The sequence below is a fragment of the Garra rufa genome, chromosome 3 (genome assembly GCF_049309525.1).
Source record: "Garra rufa chromosome 3, GarRuf1.0, whole genome shotgun sequence".
NCBI classification, from domain to species: domain Eukaryota; kingdom Metazoa; phylum Chordata; class Actinopteri; order Cypriniformes; family Cyprinidae; genus Garra; species Garra rufa.
This window is the reverse complement of record NC_133363.1, coordinates 6,766,565-6,790,664: the sequence shown is the minus strand read 5'-3', so window position 1 is coordinate 6,790,664 and position 24,100 is coordinate 6,766,565. Positions and strand designations below refer to the sequence as shown.

General features: G+C 37.3%; 1 protein-coding gene across 1 annotated transcript; it reads left to right on the top strand.

Annotated features, from left to right (window-relative positions):
- The first annotated feature begins 908 nt into the window (after positions 1-908).
- LOC141330861 (zinc finger protein 821-like) lies at positions 909-11,292 on the top strand. The gene is made up of 6 exons (XM_073835641.1): positions 909-1,038; positions 2,670-2,801; positions 2,989-3,101; positions 7,220-7,318; positions 10,262-10,425; positions 10,515-11,292. The coding sequence occupies exons 1-6, from the start codon at positions 909-911 to the stop codon at positions 11,290-11,292; spliced, it is 1,416 nt and encodes a 471-aa protein (XP_073691742.1).
- Positions 11,293-24,100: the final 12,808 nt, after the last annotated feature.

Genomic DNA, 24,100 nt, shown 5'->3' with positions numbered 1-24,100 from the left:
ATATGCAATCACCATGTGCTGCAGTAATGCCCATAAATAATGACTCTTACCTTAATCTCCATACCAAATTTGGCTAGACAATTATTTATCTTATCTGAATCATTCAGGTAGTTTGTTTTTGAGACGTTTGGCTTAAAGGTATAAAATAATACCATTTGTGACCCTGGACCACAAAACCAGTCTTAAGTCGCTGGGGTATGTTTGTAGCAATAGCCAAAAATACATCGCATGGGTCAAAATTATTGATTTTTCTTTTATGTCAAAAATCATTAGGAATTTAAGTAAAGATCATGTTCCATGAAGATTTTTTGTAAAATTCCTACTGTAAATGTATCAAAATGTAATTTTTGATTAGTAATATGCATTGTTAAGATCCTAATTTGGACAACTTTAAAGGTGATTTTCTCAGGATTTAGATTTTTTTTGCACCCTCAGATTCCTGATTTTCAAATAGATGTATCTCGGCCAAATATTGTCCTATCCTAACAAACCATACATCAATAGAAAGATTATTTACTGAGCTTTCATATTATATATACATCTCAGTTTTGTAAAATTTAACCTTATGACTGGTTTTGTGGTCCAGGGTCACATTTATGGAAACTGTAGACCTGGAAACAGTTCAATACACCAAATCAGGTGTTACCTTTAAGATCAAACTCATCATTTTTGTCTGTTGAACGATAAAACAGAAGGTAAAAGTCCCAAAGAGATAGATTTGAGACCATTATCAACCATATAGCAACACGTTTATAACCATTATGAAGACGATAGCAACACCTCATCGACCTCCCAGAATGCAAGGACTTTTATTAGAAAGCATTAAAATGAGGTTTTATTCGAATACTGGTTGCTGTTGATTAAAGCAGCCTTGCAGAAGGTGTTTGGTAGACGGTAGCAATGGAGTAATGGGATGCATGCAGAGGGAAAAGCATCTCCGTGTGGGCGTACGGAGTGCTTCTGGAGGAGATGATTCTCACATTAGAGGCACGGACTCGGCGCGCAGGAGATGCAGGCTGTTTCCTCTGGGACTGCAGTGTATGTGGAGTTGAGCGTGTAACGTGGGGGTTGGTGAGCGTGAGGTGGAGCGTGCGTGTTTGTAATGTGTTAATGCAGCATCAACTATTGTTCTGATCACACAACACCACCGCAGCTCTGACCTCTGCTGTCGATACGGTCTGGCTTTTCTTTGAAATTCAAAATCGAAGCGAGAATTATTCAGATTCGGGCTTTTTGATGTGTTCAAAACAGTGCATCTAGGATTCTTTTTGGTAACACTTTCTATGAAGCCTGTATTTATAATGCATTGTAAGGGTATTCATTATAATGCTTGCATAATGCCTTATATACAGCTGAGGTCAAAAGTTTATATCCCCCTTTCAGATCATACAAAATGCATGTTATTGTTTATTTAGTACTGCCCTGAAAAATATATTTCAAATAAAAGATGTTTATATAGTTTTTTTGTTTTTGTTTGGTGATAGTTGTTCATGAGTCCCTTGTTTGTCCTGAACAGTTAAACTGTCTGCTGTTCTTCAGAAAAATCCTTCAGGTCCCACTAATTCTTTGGTTTTCCAGCATTTTTGTGTATTTTAACCCTTTCCAACAACAACTGTATGATTTTGAGATCCATCTTTTCACACTGAGGACAACTGAGGGACTCGTATGCAACTATTACAGAAGGTGCAAACGCTCACTGATGCTTCAGAAGGAAAAATGATGCATTAAGAGCATGAAAACTTTTGGAATTTGAAGATTTGTCTTCTGGGAAACACCTTCTGTAGCTTCTGAAGAGCAGTACTAAGACAAAAAAAGAAAAATGTACACTTTCCATTCTGTTCAAAAGTTTTCACCCCCTGGCTTAATGCACAATTTTTTCTTCTGGAGCATCAGTGAGTGTTTGAACCTTTTGTAATAGTTGCATATGAGACCCTCAGTTGTCCTCAGTGTGAAAAGATGCATCTCAAAATCATGCAGTCATTGTTGGAAAGGATTCAAATACACAAAAATGCTGGAAAACCAAAGATTTTGTGGGACCTGAAGGATTTTTCTGAAGAACAGCAGGCAGTTTAACTGTTCAGGACAAACAAGGGACTCATGAACAACTATCACTAAAGTAAAAACACAGCTGTGGATCATTCAGGTAACAACACGGTATTAAGAATCAAGAGGATGTAAACTTTTGAACAGGGTCATTTTTTTTTTTATAAATTCAACTATTATTTTCTCTTGTGGACTATATGTAAACATCTTTGATGTAAAATATCTTATTCAGGTCAGTACCAAATAAACACCATGCATTTTGTATGATCCCTCTTATTTTGGTCAAATAATTAACATTTTGCAGATTCTGAAAGGGGGATGTAAACTTTTGACCTCAACTGTACCTAAGATTAATAAATGCAATTTTATTGTTAGTTCATATTAACTGACGTAGTTAATGGCCCATAACCACACCAATTGTGCTACATTATGAATGACGCATCAAATCGCATCTACTTTTTTGGCCATAAAACAAAAAAACCTCTGCAACCTGACTTGGGCGTGTATGTAACACACAGAAATGCACTAAAACTCTCAATAAACTCAGCAACCACATAACAAAGCAGGCTCAAAAACTAGTTTGAAATTTAGTGGCACCTTCATTGAGCTTGTCGTTTCACTCACAGGGCCTTTTCACACGACTGGGTTGTCCGGCCCACAGCACACTTTTGAGATGGATGCTAGAGATGACTTCATTGAGGACGGTGAATGCCATAGCAACAACTCACAGGAACCTGAAGAGCAAGACAGCACAAGTGGTGAGATACACAGCTTCAGAGGCAACTCACGACTGAATGTCTGTGTCTGTCTCTGAATTTATTTATATATTTGCTTACTGCACATAAGATTTTGAAAAACCGAGAAGACAGCTAGTGTTGAAACTGCAAGGTGACCTGTAATGCAGCCATTGATAACATTATGAACGTTTTCCCCCGATGCTGTCAGACGACGGTGATAGTGATTTTGATAAAGACGACTCTTCAAATGCCTCTGCTGATGACAGCATGACGAGTAATAAGAGCAGCCAATGCCCCATGCTACATGATGACGTCAAAGAGGTGAGTGATGGAGGTTTAATGTAAGATTGTTGTGTGATTACCTCACATTCTTGTGTTATCATGATTTGCATGACAGCATTGTCACAGGCAACGCTCAGACACCCCGGTTTCTCACTGTCAAATAACTTAACCTTGATCAGTTCTTGATTAGGATAAAAACTTTCTGGCTTCTTTTCTCATAATTCTGATCTTGTTTTTTGCAGTTCTGTTTTTTATTTTTTATTTTACCTCAGAATTGTGATATAAATGTCCAAATAATAATTGTGTGATTAAAAACTCCCAATTGCAAGAAATAAAGTCAGAATTGCGAGAAATTTACACACACACAAACACAATTTCTGACTTTTTTCTCGCAAATACAAGGATCTCGCAATTCTGACTTTTTTTCCCTCAGAATTCAGATTTTTTTTTTCAGAATTGTAACTCAAAATTGTGAGCTATAAAGTCAGAATTGCGAGATATAAACTCATAATTCTGACGTTCTTTTCTCCGAATTGCATGACTCAAATGCGAGAAATACAGTAATTATATTATGCAATTCTAAGAAAAAAGTCAGAAATGCAAGATAAAAACTTTTTTCGCAAATGCGAGTTTGTATCTCATAATTCTGATCTTGTTTTTTGCAGTTCTGTTTTTTGTTTTTTTTTACCTCAGAATTGTAATATAAATGTCCAAATAATAATTGTGTGATTAAAAACTCCCAATTGCAAGAAATAAAGTCAGAATTGCGAGAAATAGTCAGAATTGCAAGATAAAAACATAGAATTGACTTTTTTTCTGAGAATCGCATGATATAAACTCACAATTGCAAGAAATTTACACACACACAAACACAATTTCTGACTTTTTTCTCGCAAATACAAGGATCTCGCAATTCTGACTTTTTTTTTCTCAGAATTGTAACTCAAAATTGTGAGTTATAAAGTCAGAATTGCGAGATATAAACTCATAATTCTGACGTTCTTTTCTCCGAATTGCATGACTCAAATGCGAGAAATACAGTAATTATATTATGCAATTCTAAGAAAAAAGTCAGAAATGCAAGATAAAAACTTTTTTCGCAAATGCGAGTTTGTATCTCATAATTCTGATCTTGTTTTTTGCAGTTCTGTTTTTTGTTTTTTTTTACCTCAGAATTGTAATATAAATGTCCAAATAATAATTGTGTGATTAAAAACTCCCAATTGCAAGAAATAAAGTCAGAATTGCGAGAAATAGTCAGAATTGCAAGATAAAAACATAGAATTCTGACTTTTTTTCTGAGAATCGCATGATATAAACTCACAATTGCAAGAAATTTACACACACACAAACACAATTTCTGACTTTTTTCTCGCAAATACAAGGATCTCGCAATTCTGACTTTTTTTTTCTCAGAATTGTAACTCAAAATTGTGAGTTATAAAGTCAGAATTGCGAGATATAAACTCATAATTCTTACGATTTTTTCTCCGAATTGCATGACTCAATTGCGAGAAATACAGTAATTATATTATGCATATTTCATGAAATTATATCATGCAATTCTAAGAAAAAGTCAGAAAAACTCTAAAATTGTGAGAAATAAAGTCAGAATTGCAAGATAAAAACTTTTTTCGCAAATGCGAGTTTGTATCTCATAATTCTGACCTTGTTTTTTGCAATTCTGATATTTTTTTTCCGTCAGAATTGTAATATAAACATTTATTTGAGAGACATAAAGTCAGAATTGTTATTAAAAAATTCCCATTTGTAAGAAACAAAGTCAGTATTGCAAGATAAAAACTTACATTGGTGAGGAAAAAAGTCAGAATTGAGGTTTTATCTTGCAATTCTGACTTTTTTTCCTTAGAATTGCATGATATAAACTCACAATTGCAAGAAATTTACACACACAAACACAATTTCTGACTTTTTTCACGCAAATACAAGGATCTCGCAATTCTGACTTTTTTTTCCTCAGAATTCAGACTTTTTTTTGAAAGAGTTATAAAGTCAGAATTGCGAGATATAAACTCATAATTCTGACGTTTTTTTTTTCTACGAATTGCATGACTCAAATGCGAGAAATACAGTAATTATATTATGCATATTTCATGTAATTATATTATGCATATTTCATGAAATTATATTATGCATATTTCATGAAATTATTTCATGCAATTATATCATGCAATTCTAAGAAAAAAGTCAGAAAAACTCTAAAATTGTGAGAAATAGAGTCAGAATTGCAAGATAAAAACTTGCAATCCTGACTTCTTTTTTCGCAAATGCGAGTTTGTATCTCATAATTCTGACCTTGTTTTTTGCAATTCTGATATTTTTTTTCCGTCAGAATTGTAATATAAACATTTATTTGAGAGACCTTGTTTTTTGCAATTCTGATATTTTTTTTTTCCTCAGAATTGTAATATAAACATGTATTTGCGAGACAAAGTCAGAATTGTTATTAAAAATTCCCATTTGTAAGAAACAAAGTCAGTATTGCAAGATAAAAACGTACAATTGTGAGAAATAGTCAGAATTGCAAGATAAAAACTTACATTGGTGAGGCAACAAGTCAGAATTGAGTTCTTATCTTGCAATTCTGACTTTATTTCTCACAATTTCAGAGTTTTTCTGACTTTTTTTCCTTAGAATTGCATGATATAAACTCACAATTGCAAGAAATTTGCGCGCACACACACACACACACACACACACACACACACACACACAATTACTGACTTCTTTATCGCAAATACAAGTTAGTATCTCGCAATTCAGACTTTTTTTCCTCAGAATTGTGATATAAACTGAGAAATTTACTCACAATTCTGATGTTTTTTCTTAGAATTGCATGACTCAAATGCAAGAAATAAAGTCAGAATTGCAAGATAAAAATCTACAATTATGACTTTTTTCTCACAAATGCGAGTCTGTATCTCGTGATTCTGACTTGTTTCTTGAAATTCTGTCTTTTTTGTCAGAATTGTGATATAACTTTATATACTTTATTTCTCACAATTGTGAGTATATCATGCAATTCTGAGAATAAAGTCAGAATTACGAGATATACTCACAATTGTGGATTATAAAGTCAGAATTGCAAGATGTAAACTCACAATTCTGACTTTTTTTCTCAGAATTGCATGACATACTCACAATTGTGAGAAATAAAGTCAAAATTGCAAGATGATAACTTACAATTCTGTCTCTTTTCTTGAAATTCTTACTTTTTTTTCTCAAAATTGTGATATAAATTCCCAATTGCGAATAATAACGTCAGAATTGCTAGACGTAGTCAGAATTGCGAGATATAAATTCACAATTCTGACTTTTTTCTTAGAATTATATGATTAAACTCCCAATTTTCCTTACCAATGTAAGTTTTTATCTTACATTCTGATTTTTTCCTCGCAATTCTTAGAAAAGTAGTCAGAACTAAATTTATGTCTTGCAATTCTGTCTTTATAATCCAATTGTAAAAAATAAAGTCAGAATTGCAAGATAAAAACGTACAATTCTGACATTTTTCTCGCAAATGCGAGTCTGTATCTCATAATTCTGACTTTATTTCTCAGAATTGAATTTTTATCTCACACAATTCTGGCTCTATAATTCACAATGATGAGTTTGTATCACACAATTCTGAGAAAAAAAACAGACAACGTAAACTAATTTTAATGCAAAAAAATTCTGTTTTGTAGCAGACTTCAATGCGGAATTGATAATTGAGTAAATTAAACGTGGAATTTTTAAAGGCCAGAGTACATGATAGTTTTATTTACGGGTCTGTGTGACTTCATAAAACTGAGGTGAAAAGCATGACAAAATTCTTTGTCATCCTACCTCAACGATTGTTGGCATCTTTAAGGGTCGATAGATATTTTTGTAGGGTGAGTCATGGCTCTATAGCAACCCAGTTGACACGACAGTTGGAATGAGTCACGAGGGCTTATGCATTCATTTGTCTGCCACACCACACCAATGTCGCATCAGTCATCCACAGCTACAGTCATTAGCAGATTCAGGGAACAGTCACTTGTGTGAAATCATACTATATACAAAAATATTACACTACATTTCAGACTGTAAGACCTTGTTACTCTAAATTTGGCCATTGTTTTAACTGTTTGTTGGTGCATTATATCTGTTAGGAGAACGATGAGGGGACAGACCAGGGGAGCAGTTTTGTATGTCCTCTTTGTTCCCTGGAGTTCAGTAGCCCAGATCAGCTCATCGCACATGTCTATCAGGTGAGGACAACACTACCGAAGCCTATTGTGTCTTTTAGACTCTTTTTACGCCTGGTATTAAGATTATCTTGGATGATCCAATCACAAGTGGACAGTGATACATATGTGTGATAAATACAATTGAAGTCAAAGGTTTACATACACCTTGCAGAATCTGCAAAATGTTAATTATTTGACCAAAATAACAGTGATCATACAAAATGCATGTTGTTTTTTTTATTTAGTACTGACCTGAATAAGATATTTCTCATAAAAAAATGTTAACATTTACTCCACAAGAGAAAATAATAGTTAAATTTATAAAAATGACTGTTCAAAAGTTTACATACACTTGATTCTTAATACTGTGTTGTTACCTGAATGATCCACAGCTGTGTTTTTTTGTTTAGTGATAGTTGTTCATGAGTCCCTTGTTTGTCCTGACCTTCAGGTCCAACAAACACCGACTGTATGATTTTGAGATCCATCTTTCAACACTGAGGGACTCATATGCAACTATTACGGAAGGTTCAAACTCTCATTAGCCGCGTTTCCACTGTCGGGCCAAAAGCGGGCGTGCTAGTGCGTGCCAGATCCAGTCGCGTTTCCACTGTCACTTCCGGAGCCTGATCGTGCCTCGTCGGTGCTTCCAAAGACGTGATAAAATACATCGTTGCTGGACTCGCAAAGCTAAATATCCAGCGCACCACAATGCAAGTTCGAGACAAGTTGAAGAAATTGCGGGCGCAGTAAAAAGCCATAAAATCGCACAATGGACAAAGCGGTGCCCAGAGAAGACACTTACATTAGGCAGATATTATATGGAAATGCAGTTTTGATGGGCACATTACTTAAATGGTTATCTGATGGGGCACCTTTTGTGTCCTGTGTAAATCAGGTCCTATTCAGTAATAGTTACACTATTAACTGTTGTTACAGATATGTGATGAAAACATTTAAATGCATGTCTGTTCAGTATCTACTCGTATTTAAATTTGGAAAAATGCAAATAAGATCCTATAAAAATGAGATCTGATGTATAAGTTTTTTTACATCGTCCAAAAAACCCCACAGAAACTCACCAACACACCTTGATAAATTGTTAACATACACTGCACCTGTATCTGTACCTAAATAAAAGCATAAAAAATTATACTAGAAGTACAACTGTGTAGTTATTTTTTGCAGTAGTGTGTAGATAATATGCAACATTTTGTTTAATGTAATACCAAGTTAGACGAAAGATTTGTGTGTAGGTCATAAAAACAAAGCTTCTTTTCAAGTGATTTATTACTGTAATATATTACAAATATTGCTGCTGCATAAACAACTGTTGCAGAGCACTTCTTGCATCAGAACAGACATCACCAACATTACAAGACGTTTCTGCATTCGCTGTATCCGGCTTCCACGTCGCTTTATTGTTCTTTTTCGCTTTGCAGCTAATATAAGCTTTCGCCGTAAACGCTGCTGAGCCTCCGTCTTCGCATCTTGGTTTCGCTGCCTCATCTTCCACCAAGAAAACACCGAAAGGAGCAAACAGCCGCTTCGGCTCTCTTCCTTCGATAATCACACTACGGTGACTTACTTTCAATCTCCCCGCTGAAAGGGGAGGGGTTTCGTGACGTTTGATTCAAGGAGGTGTGTAAAGGGCGGGCTTTAGGTTTGCGCAGCGAGGCTACTGGCTCGATAGTGGAAACGCAGCTTACTTTTGGTCTTGGTGCTTGCGACTCGAGGCCATTGGCCCCACCCGGCACGCTCTTAGCACTGGCTCGCACTGGCCCGACAGTGGAAAAGCGGCTATTGATGCTTTAGAAAGAAACACAATGCATTAAGAGCCAGGGGTGAAAACTTTTTGGATTTGAAGATTACGGTAAATTTAACTTATTTTGTCTTCTGGGAAACATGCAAGTATCGTTTGTTGCTTCAGTACTGAATGAAAAAATATGATATTTAAGCAAAATAAGAAATTTACTCTTCATTCTGTTCGAAAGTTTTCACCCTAAGGCTCTTAATGCATCATTTTTTTTTCTTCTGGAGCATCAGTGAGTGTTTGAACCTTCTGTAACAGTTGCATATGAGTCCCTCTGTTGTCCAAAGTGTGAAAAGATGGATCTCAAAATTATACAGTCATTGTTGGAAAGGGTTCAAATGCAAAAAAAAAAAAAAAATGCTGAAAAACCTAATTTGTGGGACCCAAAGGACTTTTCTGAAGAACAGCAGACAGTTCAACTGTTCAGGACAAACGAGGGACTCATGAACAAACTGAAATTTCATTTGCAAGAATTTATGCAAAAGTTGCTTAAAGTATAGCCATAAGTTCGTATGCCATTTTAAACCAGTAATACCAGGGGTGTCCAAACTCAGTCCTGGAGGGCCGGTGTCCTGCAGAGTTTAGTTCCAACTTGCCTCAACACACCTGGTTAGATGTTTCTAGTATGCCTAGTAAGACCTTGATTAGCTGGTTCAGGTGTGTTTAATTGGGATTGGAGCTAAATTCTGTAGGACAGTGGCCCTCTTGGAGCAGGACTGGAAACCCTTTTGTAATATTTAAATTTTTTCGTGAGGAGAAATTATGGATGTACTAATTGCTCTTTTCAAATCATCTAAAATGAATGGAGACTGCCTCAAATGATAAGTTTACTTTTGCACCCTTTTTGAAGCTTGAAATTTCTTGCTTTAAAATTGTCCAGAAGATAGAAATTCATATAGGTTTGGAACAACTTGAGGTTGAGTAAAGTCGAACGCACCTTTTCCTTTTTTTTTGGAGAGTTCTGTCACGAAATATACGTCACTCAACCGGACCAATCAGGTTGTGAATGTATTACTATGCCATTAGGTTCAGTATCTTTAGGTTCCCTGTCAAAAATGCTAGTGTGAACGCTAAGTGTGAATGCACTCTTAAGTCTCAGTTGAGAAGAATCTATGTATGAAAACTCTTTGTGTCTTATTTACTTTGAACAGCACACAGCTGTGGGTGGCAGTAAGAGTTACATCTGTCCTGTTTGTGGACGAGCTCTCAGTTCTCCAGGCTCTCTTGGTCGCCATCTTCTCATCCATTCAGAGGACAGACTGTCCAACTGTGCCGTATGTGGGGCTCACTTCACAGACACCAACAACTTCAACAGGTCAGCTCTTTACTCAAGACACCATTTTACCAGGATGCTGTGCTTTGTTGTTTGCTCTAACTGCTCTGTTTCTTGGTCTGAAATTGTAGGGAAAAGTTGAAGGAGTTCATTGACACAAGCAGTATAGAGATCAACAGTGAGGGTGAAGCCTGTTCCATGTCCAACTCTCTACCCAGAAGCACTATGACCAACCCTAACACAAATTCTGGTTCTGTACTGACCTCATTGCCAGACGGACTTCTCCCTTCTGCACCTTCTCTTTCCTCGCTCTCTGACAGCCTCAGTCCTCCCAACGCAGGACTTCCGCCTCTTCCAGACCTCATGAACTCTATGCCCGTGTACCCCGCTGGGGTTTTGTTGGTCTGCAACAGCTGCGTAGCCTACCAGCAGCTTGTGGATGCCCAGTCGCCATCCATGCGGAAATGGGCAATCCGTAGGAAGAACGAACCCGTAGAGGTGCGGATGCAACGGCTTGAACGTGAGCGAACGGCCAAGAAGACCAAACGAGCATGTGAGACACCAGAAGAGCGAGAGATGCGCCGTTTACGAGACCGTGAGGCAAAGCGGCTGCAAAGGATGCAGGAGTCAGACGAACAACGGGCACGTCGTCTGCAGCGAGACCGGGAGGCCATGCGAGTCAAACGGGCCAACGAGACGCCCGAGAAGAGGCAGGCACGGCTAATCCGTGAGAGGGAGGCCAAGAGGCTGAAGCGGCGCTTGGAGAAGATCGACCCATCATTGAGAAACCAGATTGAGCATGACCCTGCTGCGATGGCTGCGCTCACTGCTGATATGAGTCTATTCCAGTTTTCCTTCCCCATGTCCGTCCCTTCCATGGACAACGGACTGTTTATGAAGCTTCCCTAACAAGCACACCTCTCAGCCCAACATTTGAGAAGAATTTGCAATTTTTTCCTGACCATAACTGTGATGTAAAGGTTATGGTCTTGCAGTTTCAAGAAGGTGCTCACCCTGACAGTGATTTGCCGTGATGTAGGCACCAGATGACGTTTATTTTCAATGAGAAGACCATGAGTTGCAACGCAACAATGTTGAGCAGAGTTCAACTTTATGCAGACAGGCAGCAACACACATGGTGACTGCCAGAGACACATGATCCGCTGCCTGATACACCTGAATATCGCATTTGAGTACAGAAGTGGTTCTACAGGATTGACAAGGCAGGCAATTGCTCAGAACCCCTAAGGGTGTCAGATTAGAGTAGAGTCAACAGCAAGAAGAAATAAACCTTATGAAAACTAGAGCTTGGCAATGTTTAGTAGACTACACTGAACCCCTCTAGGGGGCCTCATCCCTTTAACTATGATCTCAGTGAAAAGAAGAGCAGGCATCATGCAGATGATGTTCCCCAATCTGGTTGTCAGAAGAGGAACGGCAATTCTGCAGCACCTGTGTCCCTAAAAAAAAAAACACCACCAGTCAAGTAGGGACACAAACAAACATCCAAGATCTTGCAGATGATGTTCCCAATCTGGTAATCAGAAGAGGAAAGAGGATTCTGCAGCACACAGTGTGCCCAAAAAAATAACCACCAGTCAAGTAGGGACACCTACAATTGACCAAGATCATGCAGATGATGTTGCCATCTGGTAGTCAGAAAAAGCAAAAATGAGTCTGCAGCACCAGTCAAGTATGGACACCTACAAGTGACCAAGAATAAAGATGATGTTCCCATCTGGTAGTCAGAAGAGGAAAGACGATTCTGCAGCACCAGTGTCCCCCGAAAAAATGTGCACCAGTCAAATAGGGCCACCTACAAGTGACCAAGATCATGCAGATGATGTTGCCATCTGGTAGTCAGAAAAAGCAAAAATGAGTCTGCAGCACCAGTCAAGTATGGACACCTACAAGTGACCAAGAATAAAGATGATGTTCCCATCTGGTAGTCAGAGGAGGAAAGGCGATTCTGCAACACCCGTGTCCCTAAAAAAAAAAAAAAAAATTACCATCAGTCAAGTAGGGACACCTACTATCGATCAAGACCACGTCGACTTGCCAAGCTCCAGTGATTTAATTGCTGTCAGTGTGAACGACCCTTTATAAATTTCTGTAACATAAACTGACTTGCATAACTTCTATAAGAAATTCCGACATTCACAGACATTCTCTGTAAGCATGTTTTAGTAGACTTGTCTACTTTGTTTTCAAGGCTCAGACTTTTAGCCGCTTTCTTCAGAGCAGTGAGATCCTTCCATAAGGAGGTTCTCTGTTTGCACACGGACCTACAGTGACAGGAGTGAGACGTGTAGCCACACTCCACACTCAGCCTACTGTTTAAAATTGCCAGTCTAAAAGGTTGGAGTTTACCTGCAACTATGGCTCACCTCCCAGGACCCGAGATTGGGTCACTACTAGCTCATATTCACAAAACCAACTACCTCACCATGAGATCTCTGCATGGCCTAGTCACACCTGTGGCTTTGCCAGGAACCACAGGGGCCGTGGAGATCCACACACTGACTCATTGTTCCCTACATACTCTAGTCCAAGGGTGTCCAACCCTATTCCTGGAGGGTTCATCCTCTAGAGTTCACCCCTGAACCATCTAATCAAGGTATTCCAGGTTACATGAAACCTCTAGGCAGGGGTGTTGGACTGGAACAAAACTCTCCATGGAGGTGACCCTAATGGAGCAGAATTGGACACCCCAGGTTAAATCATTGCTCTACATCAGGGGCGCCCAGACTCGGTCCTGGAGTGCCGGTGTCCCGCACAGTTTAGCTCCAACTTGTCTCGACACAGCTGCTGGGAAGTTTCTATTATGCCTACTAATAGCTTGATTAGTTGGTTCAGGTGTGTCTAACTGGAGTTGAAGCTGAACTCTGGACACCGGCCCTCCAGGACCAAGTTTGGGCATCTCTACATGTTCACCGAAACGACAACACTTTATTTGAACGCTGTTTGAGTGCCGCTGACCCAAATGCTAAAAACTTACATGGGCTTGCGGTCTTCTGGTCTTTGCTTATGTGGAGACCATAAGGTTTTATGTACTTGTTAAGATTACAAGGATACCACTTTTGTGGCCACAAGTGCATCCTTTTAGTTGAGCCCGGACTGGTGCATACTTTAAAAACGGACTGCTATCGGTGGCATTATATCACTAAATGTGGACTCCGAGAAGGACTTCAAGGGCTGAGGGTGCCATTTGGGACAAGGCCTCTATTTTTTTTTTTTAAAAGAGGAAGGTCATTTCTGCGGATGTACTGTCAAAGTATCCGTCTTCAAAGCACATTCAGACACACTTCTCTGACCTCCCAAAGGCTTTATACCTATCACAGTGCTACACGGGTTGATACTTGTTTAGGAACTCAGGGATGGTGTGGATCACCGGCATCCTCACGGCCTGAGAACACAAGAGGAGCAGGAGACCTCCTCGTCCTCGTTCTTCATTATCATCACCACCTTCCCAGAACATATGCTACCTTTTACTCACCTTTACTGGTCACATTGGCCTTTTTTTCTTGTTGCAAACTTGTTCAAACTCCTCACCTGAGCCAAAATGTCGATATGGATATTACGCAACTAACAAACCAGTCTCTGCCCTCTGCTGCTGTCACTGTACTGTATAATGTGTATGTTACCTCTATAAACCAGTGTGCTCCCGCACTGGACCTGGGAATGCTTGTTGTTAATGGTGAGGCACTTGTGTGTGCTCAAACTCTTCGGCAACATAAGTAGTGTACAAATTCAATTTGTTGCCTTTGTCACTGGAAAGTTGTGCTTCGGTTTTATATTTAATGTTTCTGTGTGCTATTTCTATGAGATGTGCAATGATGTAAAGGTTTAGCGAATGCATGTACAATGAAACAATCAGGACAAACACTTCCAGATAGAAATCCCTCCTACATAAAGCAGCGATGTGGCTGCATATGTATGTAAACATTTAAAGTTCACAAAAGTTTCACACTAATTTAAAGGTGAAGTGTGTAATTTCTGTACAATTTCTGATTGCAAAGATACACTGCTCTATCTTCCATCATTCACCAAACAAGTACTCCCACCAAAAATACCATCCAATTCGGAAGTTGACATGTTGGAAAGGGCAAAACAAAGAACAAAGCAAAAGCACCACAGAGCAAGTGTTTATGGTAGTGGTTCTTAAACCTTTTGAGTTGACTACTTCAACAAAAGCAGATGACCAAATCTCATTTGATCTTACTGATTCTGTCTTGAGCCACAGAAGGCAACTGCTTCTTGTAGCTTTTAAACTGATGTAATTGGACCAAACGCCAAGTGTTAGTTTAATTCGTTGGTGCTTTCATATATTCAGGACTTTTTTTATTGCGTAAACTCACAAACCACAGTTTGAGAACCACTCTGCACAAAGTTGGGAGGACATTACACACATCACCTCGAAACTTTACTCACTTCTCAGTGTTTCAAATTGGGCGGAAGGGTCAGTCACGTTAAATCGGACCACTGTACATCTGTAAGTACCTCTTGAAAACAGGGTAGACTGTGTGTATGATATGTCTTATATTTCATTCCAATACTTATTACAATTTATTTATTACTACAGTGAATGACGCACATTTCAGTGTTTTGGAATTCACAACGTTGTCATTACCTTCTGTAGAGATACCTCTGATACTCAAAAGCGAAGCAGCTGAGCTTTCCCGCACAGTTGAAAGCAACTGGACACCGGTCCCACGTTTATGCTGTTGTGAAGTATTAATGATGGGCTCCTTAAAGTAAAAGAAAGGATTTAATGTACACGTGATGAAGCATCACTATGCAATTGAGAGCTGTACTCAAGAAACTTTGTATTACTACTATGCAGTTGATATGAAAGTAAATGGACTCAAATGCTCCAGATCACAAACCTCAGGCAACTCTTGACAGTCAAGCCATTGGTCCTCAAGTCTGTAACCCTCCTCCACAAGATCCATCCTTTAGTTTTGCTGATAAGGACTGAGTTGATGTCAATGTATGCACATTCAGGAAGAACAATGCAATTATGACCAATTCCCTGAAATTCATTATAAAGCACTAAGTTATTTTATATAGTAGCATCGAAGTTGTAGAAACCCATTCTGATGCATTGAGTAAAAATCAAATCTGTAGTCTGAGAAAGATATGCATTGTCTATTTTAAAGAGAAAACATAAGAGTATTTTCAAACATGAACCCTATTTACTCTGCATTATTCCTCTAAGCTATTTTAAGTGACATGTTATGTATTAAATAACCATTTCCATTCATTTTACATGTGTGCATACAAGTCAGTAAACCCCTGGAACCTGCATGTTCTAAATGCATTTATACAAGCTTTTCGTTAGGGATCGGACTTGCCTTTTTGTTAGTCTATCTAGATATTTTCATGATAATGTTTACAGATCTCTAAAAGGCCAAAATGAATGAAACTTAGCAAAAGTGACAAGCTCACGACGCCAAATGGTCCTGTTCAGAAAGCCATGCTCTGTTATTGGGTTAACAGATTGAAAGCTCATCATAAAAGCAGGAACAGAATGTGGAATAAACATGGACTTTACTGCTACAAGTTTGTTTTCGTCTTTCTCTGTTGAAAAACTATTAAAACAAATGGAATCAGACTTTCAGGCCTCATTGTAATGATATAAAAAGATGCATAGTAGTTCATAATCATAATACATTTTGATTCAATTATCTTAAAAGCATGCTGAAAACAAAGAGAATTAAAAACCAGCAATACACAGTTTTACATTCACAGACTCAAGGTTTGTATTTCAGATTTAAAAAAAATGAATGCATAATACAGTGGGTGTTATTGTAATCGTAATCTATAATTAAACTCTTCATTGAAAATCTATTTGGATTTTATTACAATTACTAATCGAATGGAACGCATGAGAAAAAACAGACGTCAAGCCAGCATGTTAATATTATAGATATATATATATTATATTATATTGTGTTTACTTAACAAACATGATAAATGCAATGCTTCCAAGAAGTTAGCTGTAACAATAAAAATACAATATCTTTGTGTCCTTACATAGAATTAAAACAGGAAAACGAAAAAACAAAAACCAAACAAAACAGCCCTAAGTAGTTCACAGAGAGGTACAAATATACAGTACAAATCTATTTTATTCAAAAAAGGGTACAAATAAAAACGCAACAAAATATAGTTATTAATGCTTTGTAAAGTTCAGGTAGGTGTAGGGTAGTCTAAGGGAGCACTTTGGGTAGACGACTCTAAGGCTTCTGAGAAGAATTAATACATATTGGTACGGCCATACGATATTAAAATGTACTATACAAAGTTTATACAACCTGGATTATACTTGAGGATTGAATATTACACATACATCATTGCATATATTTCGCAGATTTTATGCATTAAAACAAAGATGCCATCTCTTTTAAAACTGGTCACACAACACATAAAAAGCAGTGTCACTTAGTGCCAAGAAGTACAAAGTCAAATCCGAGAGTATTTCCTTGAAAACCGTTAGAAACCTGCTTTCAGCCGACATTACTGACCCTGGCCTGCCGTGCCACCGAGTTCTGTCTGGGATTTACACAAACCGCCGTGTGTTAGCTTCATAAAGCCTTCTGAAACAATATATACATTAAAAAAAAAGAGAGAAAAAAAAAATCAATTTGAAGCAATGATACCACTAGTACACACTGAAATGTTACTGATGCACAAAACTGCGCATTCATCCATAACCCTAGACGGTTAATCTCGTGGGTTCAGTCGTTCTCGCGCTTCACAAACTATGACGTCAGCTCAAATAACTCGCCGTTCGTGCCGACAGTCATCAGGGAGACTAAATGGACTCTGTAAAATATTTCCCAGGACTCTAAGCCCAAGCGATATCAATAACTGCAGAGATTCTCGCTTTATACGCACCATCTTTGAACAACTTCCAATTAACTTCCTCAAACCACTTTAATGAGAAAAGCGCAAGTTCCAGTGATTTTTTTCTTTAATTGAGAAAAGAAATATCTTTGTATTGTTTAAAATACAAAATTTGGAAGATTTAGTTACACTACCAGTCAAAAGTTTTTGAACAGTAATATTTTTAATGTTTTTAAAGTCTCCTCTGCTCACCGAGCCTGCATTTATTTGATTCAAAGTGCAGGAAAAACAGAAACATTTTTAAATATTTTAACTACTTAAAATAACTGTTTTCAATTTGAATAAATGTTACAATTTAATTTATTCCTGTGATTTCAAAGCTGATGTTTTAGCACCATTACTCCAGTCATGCGATCCTTCAGAAATCATTCTAATATTTTGATTTGCTGCTCAAAAAATATTTATTATTATTATTATTATGTTGAAAACAGCTGAGTAGAATTTTGTCAGGTTTCTTTTATGAATAGAAAGTTCTTCATTTATCTTAAAGAGAAATTTCACTTTTGATCAATTTAAAACGTCCTTGCTGAATAAAAGTAGTAATTTCTATAATTTCTTCCCAAAAAATCAGAATATCAGCAAATCAGAATATTAGAATGACTTCTGAAGGATCAAATGACACTGGAGACTGGAGTAATGATCCTGAAAATGTAGCTTTGAATAAAGTAATAAATTACATTTTAAAATATACTTAAATAGAAAGCAGTTATTTAAAAGACTAAAAATATCTCACAACTTTGCTGCTTTTGCTGAATTTTGAATCAAATAAATTCAGGCTTTGTGAGCAGAAGAGACTTCTTTAAAAAACATTGAAAATCTTACTGTCCAAAAACTTTTGACTGGAAGTGTACATGTAATTTAATTACAAAATAAATGTAACTGTAATCCATTACAGTAACTGAGAAAAAAAGTGTGATTAAATTACAGTTACTTATGAAAATGTTAAAGATTACAAGTTACATCTAAATATTTCTATAAAATGCTAGGATATGTTGAATAGTATAAATTTGTTGCTTTGCCTGTTTTTAATGTGCACACACTGCAAATATGCTTTTACTTAGATATTTTGTCTTGTTTCTAGCTAAATATCTAAAAATTCTTTATTATTATTTTTTTTTTACACAAGTCAAAATTAAGTGAGTTTTTGCTTAGAACAAGCTAAATAATCTGCCAATAGAGCAAGATTTTTTTTAATTTTTTTTTTAAACAGAAAACAAGATTTTTCTTACCCCATTGGCAAATTATTTTGCTTGTTTCAAGCTAAAACAAACTTAATTAAATTAACAATTTTTACTCATCTAGAAAATCCTTCTTGATTTAAGATTTTTTTAGATATTTTGGCTGGAAACAAGTAAGAAAAGCAATTTTCGCAGTGCAATGCCTCCACAATGCTATTCTGATACTTTCGATTGGTTCTTTTTTGATTAACCGTTAATTGATTAATAGTTTTAATAGAATTTTAGAAAAGTAATCTAATGTAATCAGTTACATTAAAATTTTTAATGAACAAAGAACGAAAATCAATCATACCTCCTAAACCATTTGCATTTGAAAAAGCATTCATCACCCTGCAAAATTTTCAGGTATTTTGGATTTTCTTTTGCAAACTACACCTAGGTCTTTCGCCTATTCAGAACCAAACCAGTGCAGGAAGATTCTCTGGTAAGTGGATATTAATAACTATCAAAAAAGTTGAACTTCTGGCTCACCATCGCAAAGGGATGCCAAAACTTTTGAATGGAATGAGCTTGGCCACTTGGTGGCGCTATAAGAAGAGAAAAAGCATAAAGCGGAAGCCAATCGAAACTTGATAGGCATGTTCGCTATTTTCACTTAATAAAGTAACTGAAATAGTTACACTACTTATTACATTTTAAACAGTGTTACTTGTAATCTGCAACTGATTACATTTCCAAAGTAACCTTCCCAACACTGCGTTTGTGAGATTCAAACCTCTCCCGCTTTTCTCTACAAAGCACTGAGGAAGTGAAGGACGATGTTTCTGAGCTAGATTCAGGGATGTCAACAGCGCAAAGCTTCAGTCTTCACTTCTGCCCTACTAACAGGACCGAAACATAAATAAAACTTTAAAAGATCTAGAACGTATGTTAAGCTTACATTGTGTTCGACAAAGATACACATGAGCTAGTCTCAAAATATCGTCTTACAATTAGTAAGTGCAACCCGAGCCACCTTTACAGAGTCCACGGTCAAAACAACTCGAGACTTTGTCTCCACGTGAAATCGTACGACCTCGCAGAGCGGGGAGTCACTTGTACACGTCGTTCACGAACGGTGCACATCTTAAGGCGTTATCGACAAGCTAATACTATACAAAACATTTTATCTTCATATCTGTACAAGCATACAAACGTCGGATGATTGTTTTACGTGGTTTCAATATGACGGTGAAACATTTACCGTAACACTACAGGTGAGGGGAAATAAGTGCAGATTTCATTGCATCAAAGCGATAAACGTCTATGTTACATGATTAGATGAGGCTCTATGGAAGAACAACATGGGATTTTTTAAATACAAAGACTAGTAGGGCATCTACACACCAGATATACTCCAGAATTGTCTTTGGATTTCAATTGGGAACATAGAAATCATTACTAAAAGAGGAAAATGCAAAACGCTCATTTGCAGGCTCTAGTTGTGCTTTTGGAAGTATTTTGGAAAATAAATTCCCACGACTCTTTCCACACTCAAACTGCTTTCCAATCATGAAACCCTGTGTTTATCTAGTGTGCAGATGCCCTAATCATTACAGGGAGATGAAATGTTTTCAAAGGGGAAGCTGTATGTATGTAAAGGTGAGGTAAGGACATGATTTGATTAATTTTCACACATCCGTAAAGGGTCTATAGGAATATCTATAGGAATGTAGCTTGTGCTTAACCCTTCTGTGCTGTTACCATTGAAGATACAACTTCAAATTGACCCTGAGTGATATAAATCACAGCTTGAGTGTCACATTTGACACATTACACACTAATCTTACGTGATTAACCAAACTACAGAGTGCTGCAGGGACAATGTAATTTTGTAGGCCAAAACCTAAAAACACAGTTCAGCACTTTCAGTTGCATCATCCTTAAGTCAATGGGTTTTTTAGGAAACCCTTTTGTAATTGTTAGAATGGCCAAGGATCAGCAATCTCCATGTAAATTGATCAGGCAGACCAAGACCAAATCGTAGAGACCTGAAACTTAGAGGGATGGTAGTACTCAATCGGCCTGGAAGGGGGCGCTACAGTGACCAAAAGTATGAAATCGCTCATTTCGACGTAGGCTCAAGTGTCCGGTTTGACTGTCAACCTGCTAAATTTTTGGGTATTTGGGAATATTAACTTCCGACGCAAAATGTTGAATGTTCAAAAGGGGCAGGGCCGCTTTTAATAAAACGGCTATAACAGAATGGACAGAATAAGATATCTTCGGCTAACTCAGTATATATATGTGTGAAAGTTCATTCTTTGGTCAAATAAAAAAAAAATGCAGAGCTTGGGTACTGGGTGGGGCTATAAGATGGGGAAAAAAGCATAATAATGGCTTTAACTATGCAACCATTAGTCTAATCGACTTGAAAATTGGTATGCAGTGTCTGTCTAAAGTGCAACAAAGGTCTATGAGGCCATTTGTACATTTCAAAAAACAAGGCACCTATGAGACTGTTAACAGAGGCCGATCGAAACAACTCGATAGGCATGTCCGACTCATGGCCCTAAAGGACTCTAATAATTTCGAAAGAAAATGGCCAATTATTGGTGCTAATGAGTTTGAGTTTTATGCCTCTGTAATCACGTGGTGCTTCACACATCCACATAATCAACATATAATTTGATCTCCTAATATCGAGCAACTTTGCCTCAAGAACCACTCCTGTCAATCAAATCGTTCATTTAATATTCTCAATTATGTTAAAGACCTACTTTTGCAAACTAGCCCTGTTTTTTTGGCTGATCTGAACCAAACCAGTGCAGAAAGATTTTCTCTGAAGAGTGAATGTTAATAATTATCAAACAAAAGTTGAACCGCTGAAAACGTTTGAAAAGTGCGAGGTTGTTTTTACGAAAACAGCTATAACTTTTGAACAGAATGAGATATCAGAATATATGTGTAAGAGTTCAATCTTTGGTCAAAAAAAAAAAAATGCAGAGCTTGGGCACTTGGTGGCACTGTAAGATGGGGAAAAAGCATAAAAATTGCTATAACTATGCAACCATTAGACTAATCGACTTGAAAATTGGTATGCAGTGTGTCTAAAATGCAACAAAGGTCTATGAGGCCATCTGTGCATCTCAAAAAACAAGGCCACCATCAGTTAATACATTTTAAGCATCTATTAGATGGTTAACAGAGGCCGATCAGAATGATACTTGAGGAGATGTTTGACTTATGGCCCTAGAGGTCTGTAATAGTTTTAAAAGAAATCGCCCAATTATTGGTGCTAACGAGTTTTATGGCTCTGTAATCACATAGTGTTTTACACATCCACACAATATTCAAATAATTTGATAGATCTCCTCATACCAAGCAACTTTGCTGCAAGAACCACTGCTGTCAATCTAAATGAGAATATCTAAAGAATGATTATGTTAAAAACCTAATTTTGCAAACTAGTTCTAGGTTTTTTGCCCAATCGGAACCAAACCAGTACAGGAAGACTCTCTGCAAAGTGAATATCAATAATGATAAAAAAAAAAGTTGAACTTTTGAGTCAAAGGGGCACCAAACCGTTCGAAAGGTGCAGGCTCACTTTTACTAAAATGGCTATAAGTTGGAATGAATGAGAATGAGATGTGTGTAAGAGTTCAATCTTTGGTCAAATAAAAAAAAAGGCGAGCTTGGGCACTTGGTGTCACTATAAGAGGGGGAAAAGCATAAAACTATGGCTATAACTATGCAACCATTAGTCGAATCGACTTGAAAATTGGTGTGCAATGCCTTTGTCCAAAGTGCCACATGGGTCTATGAGGCCATTCACGCATCTCAAAAAACATGGCGGCCATCAGCTCATACATTTTGAGTGCCTATTAGACGGTTAACGGAGGCCGATCGGAACGAAACATAATTTCGGAAGAATCCACAATTTTAAAATCAATAGGCCACTAGTTGGTACGAACAAGTTTTATATACATTTTGTATAATCTATATATTCTGTGTATTTATATACATTGACATTTGATAATATCAAAACCACTGCTGTCAATCGAATCGTTCATTAAATATTCTTAATTACGTAGAAAACCAACTCTTGCATACTAGTTTGAGATTTTTCTCTCTCAACTTTGACAAACCACTGCAGCAAAAGTCACTGGACTCTCTAGATTCGTAATTAACAAAAAAATATTGAGTTTTACCCTTTGGGTAGCTATAACGGGGTCATTTAGACAACAAACGTGGCCAAATAACTATCAAGTCTATAAATCCTAGACAAAAACTCAAAACTTTACTAAATTTGGTGAAAACATGTGTCAGATAATTCTTAACAAGCATGCAAAGTTTCATGAAGATCGGATCATAGGTGGCGCTATAACTGCCATAGAAGTTCATTAACATTATATCTCTATTGTAAGTTACCTGGAATTGCCAAAAATGCTCTTTTTAATCACTGATTTACCTGGTTACGGGCTTGTTAAATATTATGTATAAAATACATAACTAACCTGTTCTTTGTAAGCTTTTAGTTCTCCTGGAAAAGGCAGATGCTTACAAGTGTCTAAATGGGACTATAGTGATTTTTCGATTTCATTTATAGCCAGTTTAGCATTTTTCTTCTGGCAATTGGATTTAGGCTTCTAATTCTAATATTCATAAACTTTTGTTGGTCACAGAGCTTATTTTCAGCTATAATCCACAAGTCCAATTGAAAACTCAGATTTTTAGTCGTGAGAACCAGGGTGATGCTAACTTTCAGGGTGGCAATAAAAAAAAGTAGTCACTGCAGCACTATCACAAATCTTCTACTGTAATTTCTCTAATTCCAGTATTTAGGATGTCATTAAGTTTTAGTCTGATTGGCTGATGTTTAGATGGGATCAAAATGGCCCTCAACAGCACAGTAGGGTTTTCAAGCCTGTGAGATACATGACGTGATGAGTAAGAGCAATCTGGAGACTTGCAAATCTCCAGAGAACAAAGCTTAATAAGACAGACCAGAGTAAAGTTAAGACATTGGGAAGGCACAAACATAGCATCAACTCTCCTTGTTTACAGTGCACAGGATAGTAGCTCAGTTCTTAATGAAAGCGTACTCAGTCCATCTCCGCCACGAAGATTGCAGATTGGAGATTGCATCTCGACAAGAGACGGCTGGTAAGGCAGTGCATTTGAGAAGACCGAGGACAGTGCACCATTGCTGACATAAAAACAAAAAAAACATACAGCACCAAATAAGCGACACCAGATAAGCTTCGGGTTACGTGACCTGGTAGTGAGATAACTAACCACCACCATAAAGGTCACAGAGCTTGTGGGTTATTCGAAAAAACACAGAACGCACAACGATACTGAACGCGTAGCTGACTTCTGTGACAAACTGGTGAGATTTGAGTATTGAAACTGCATTAGGGTGCTGACTGAGTCTTTACTGCATAGCTCATGCTAAAGCTGAATCGTTTCTGCTATTTCAAGTCAGGTATTGCTTTATGTCAAATCAAATACTTAAAATAATGGAACAAATCTTAATTTTGTATATTTTCCTTCCTGTCTGTGAAGGAACAATGTAATAACTCAAAACAGCTAAAGCTGGATTGAAACCAGAAGACCAAATCAGGCCTGTTTAAGCCGTTTTTCCTGGT

What these genes read in the sequence shown, in the direction of transcription:
- LOC141330861 (XM_073835641.1), top strand. Translation starts at nt 909, where the DNA reads ATGGGATGCATGCAGAGGGAAAAGCATCTCCGTGTGGGCGTACGGAGT. An exon ending in GTTTCCTCTGGGACTGCAGT is followed by an intron (nt 1,039 to 2,669) that starts GTATGTGGAGTT and finishes TTTCACTCACAG; the next exon opens with GGCCTTTTCACACGACTGGG. An exon ending in TCATCGCACATGTCTATCAG is followed by an intron (nt 7,319 to 10,261) that starts GTGAGGACAACA and finishes TACTTTGAACAG; the next exon opens with CACACAGCTGTGGGTGGCAG.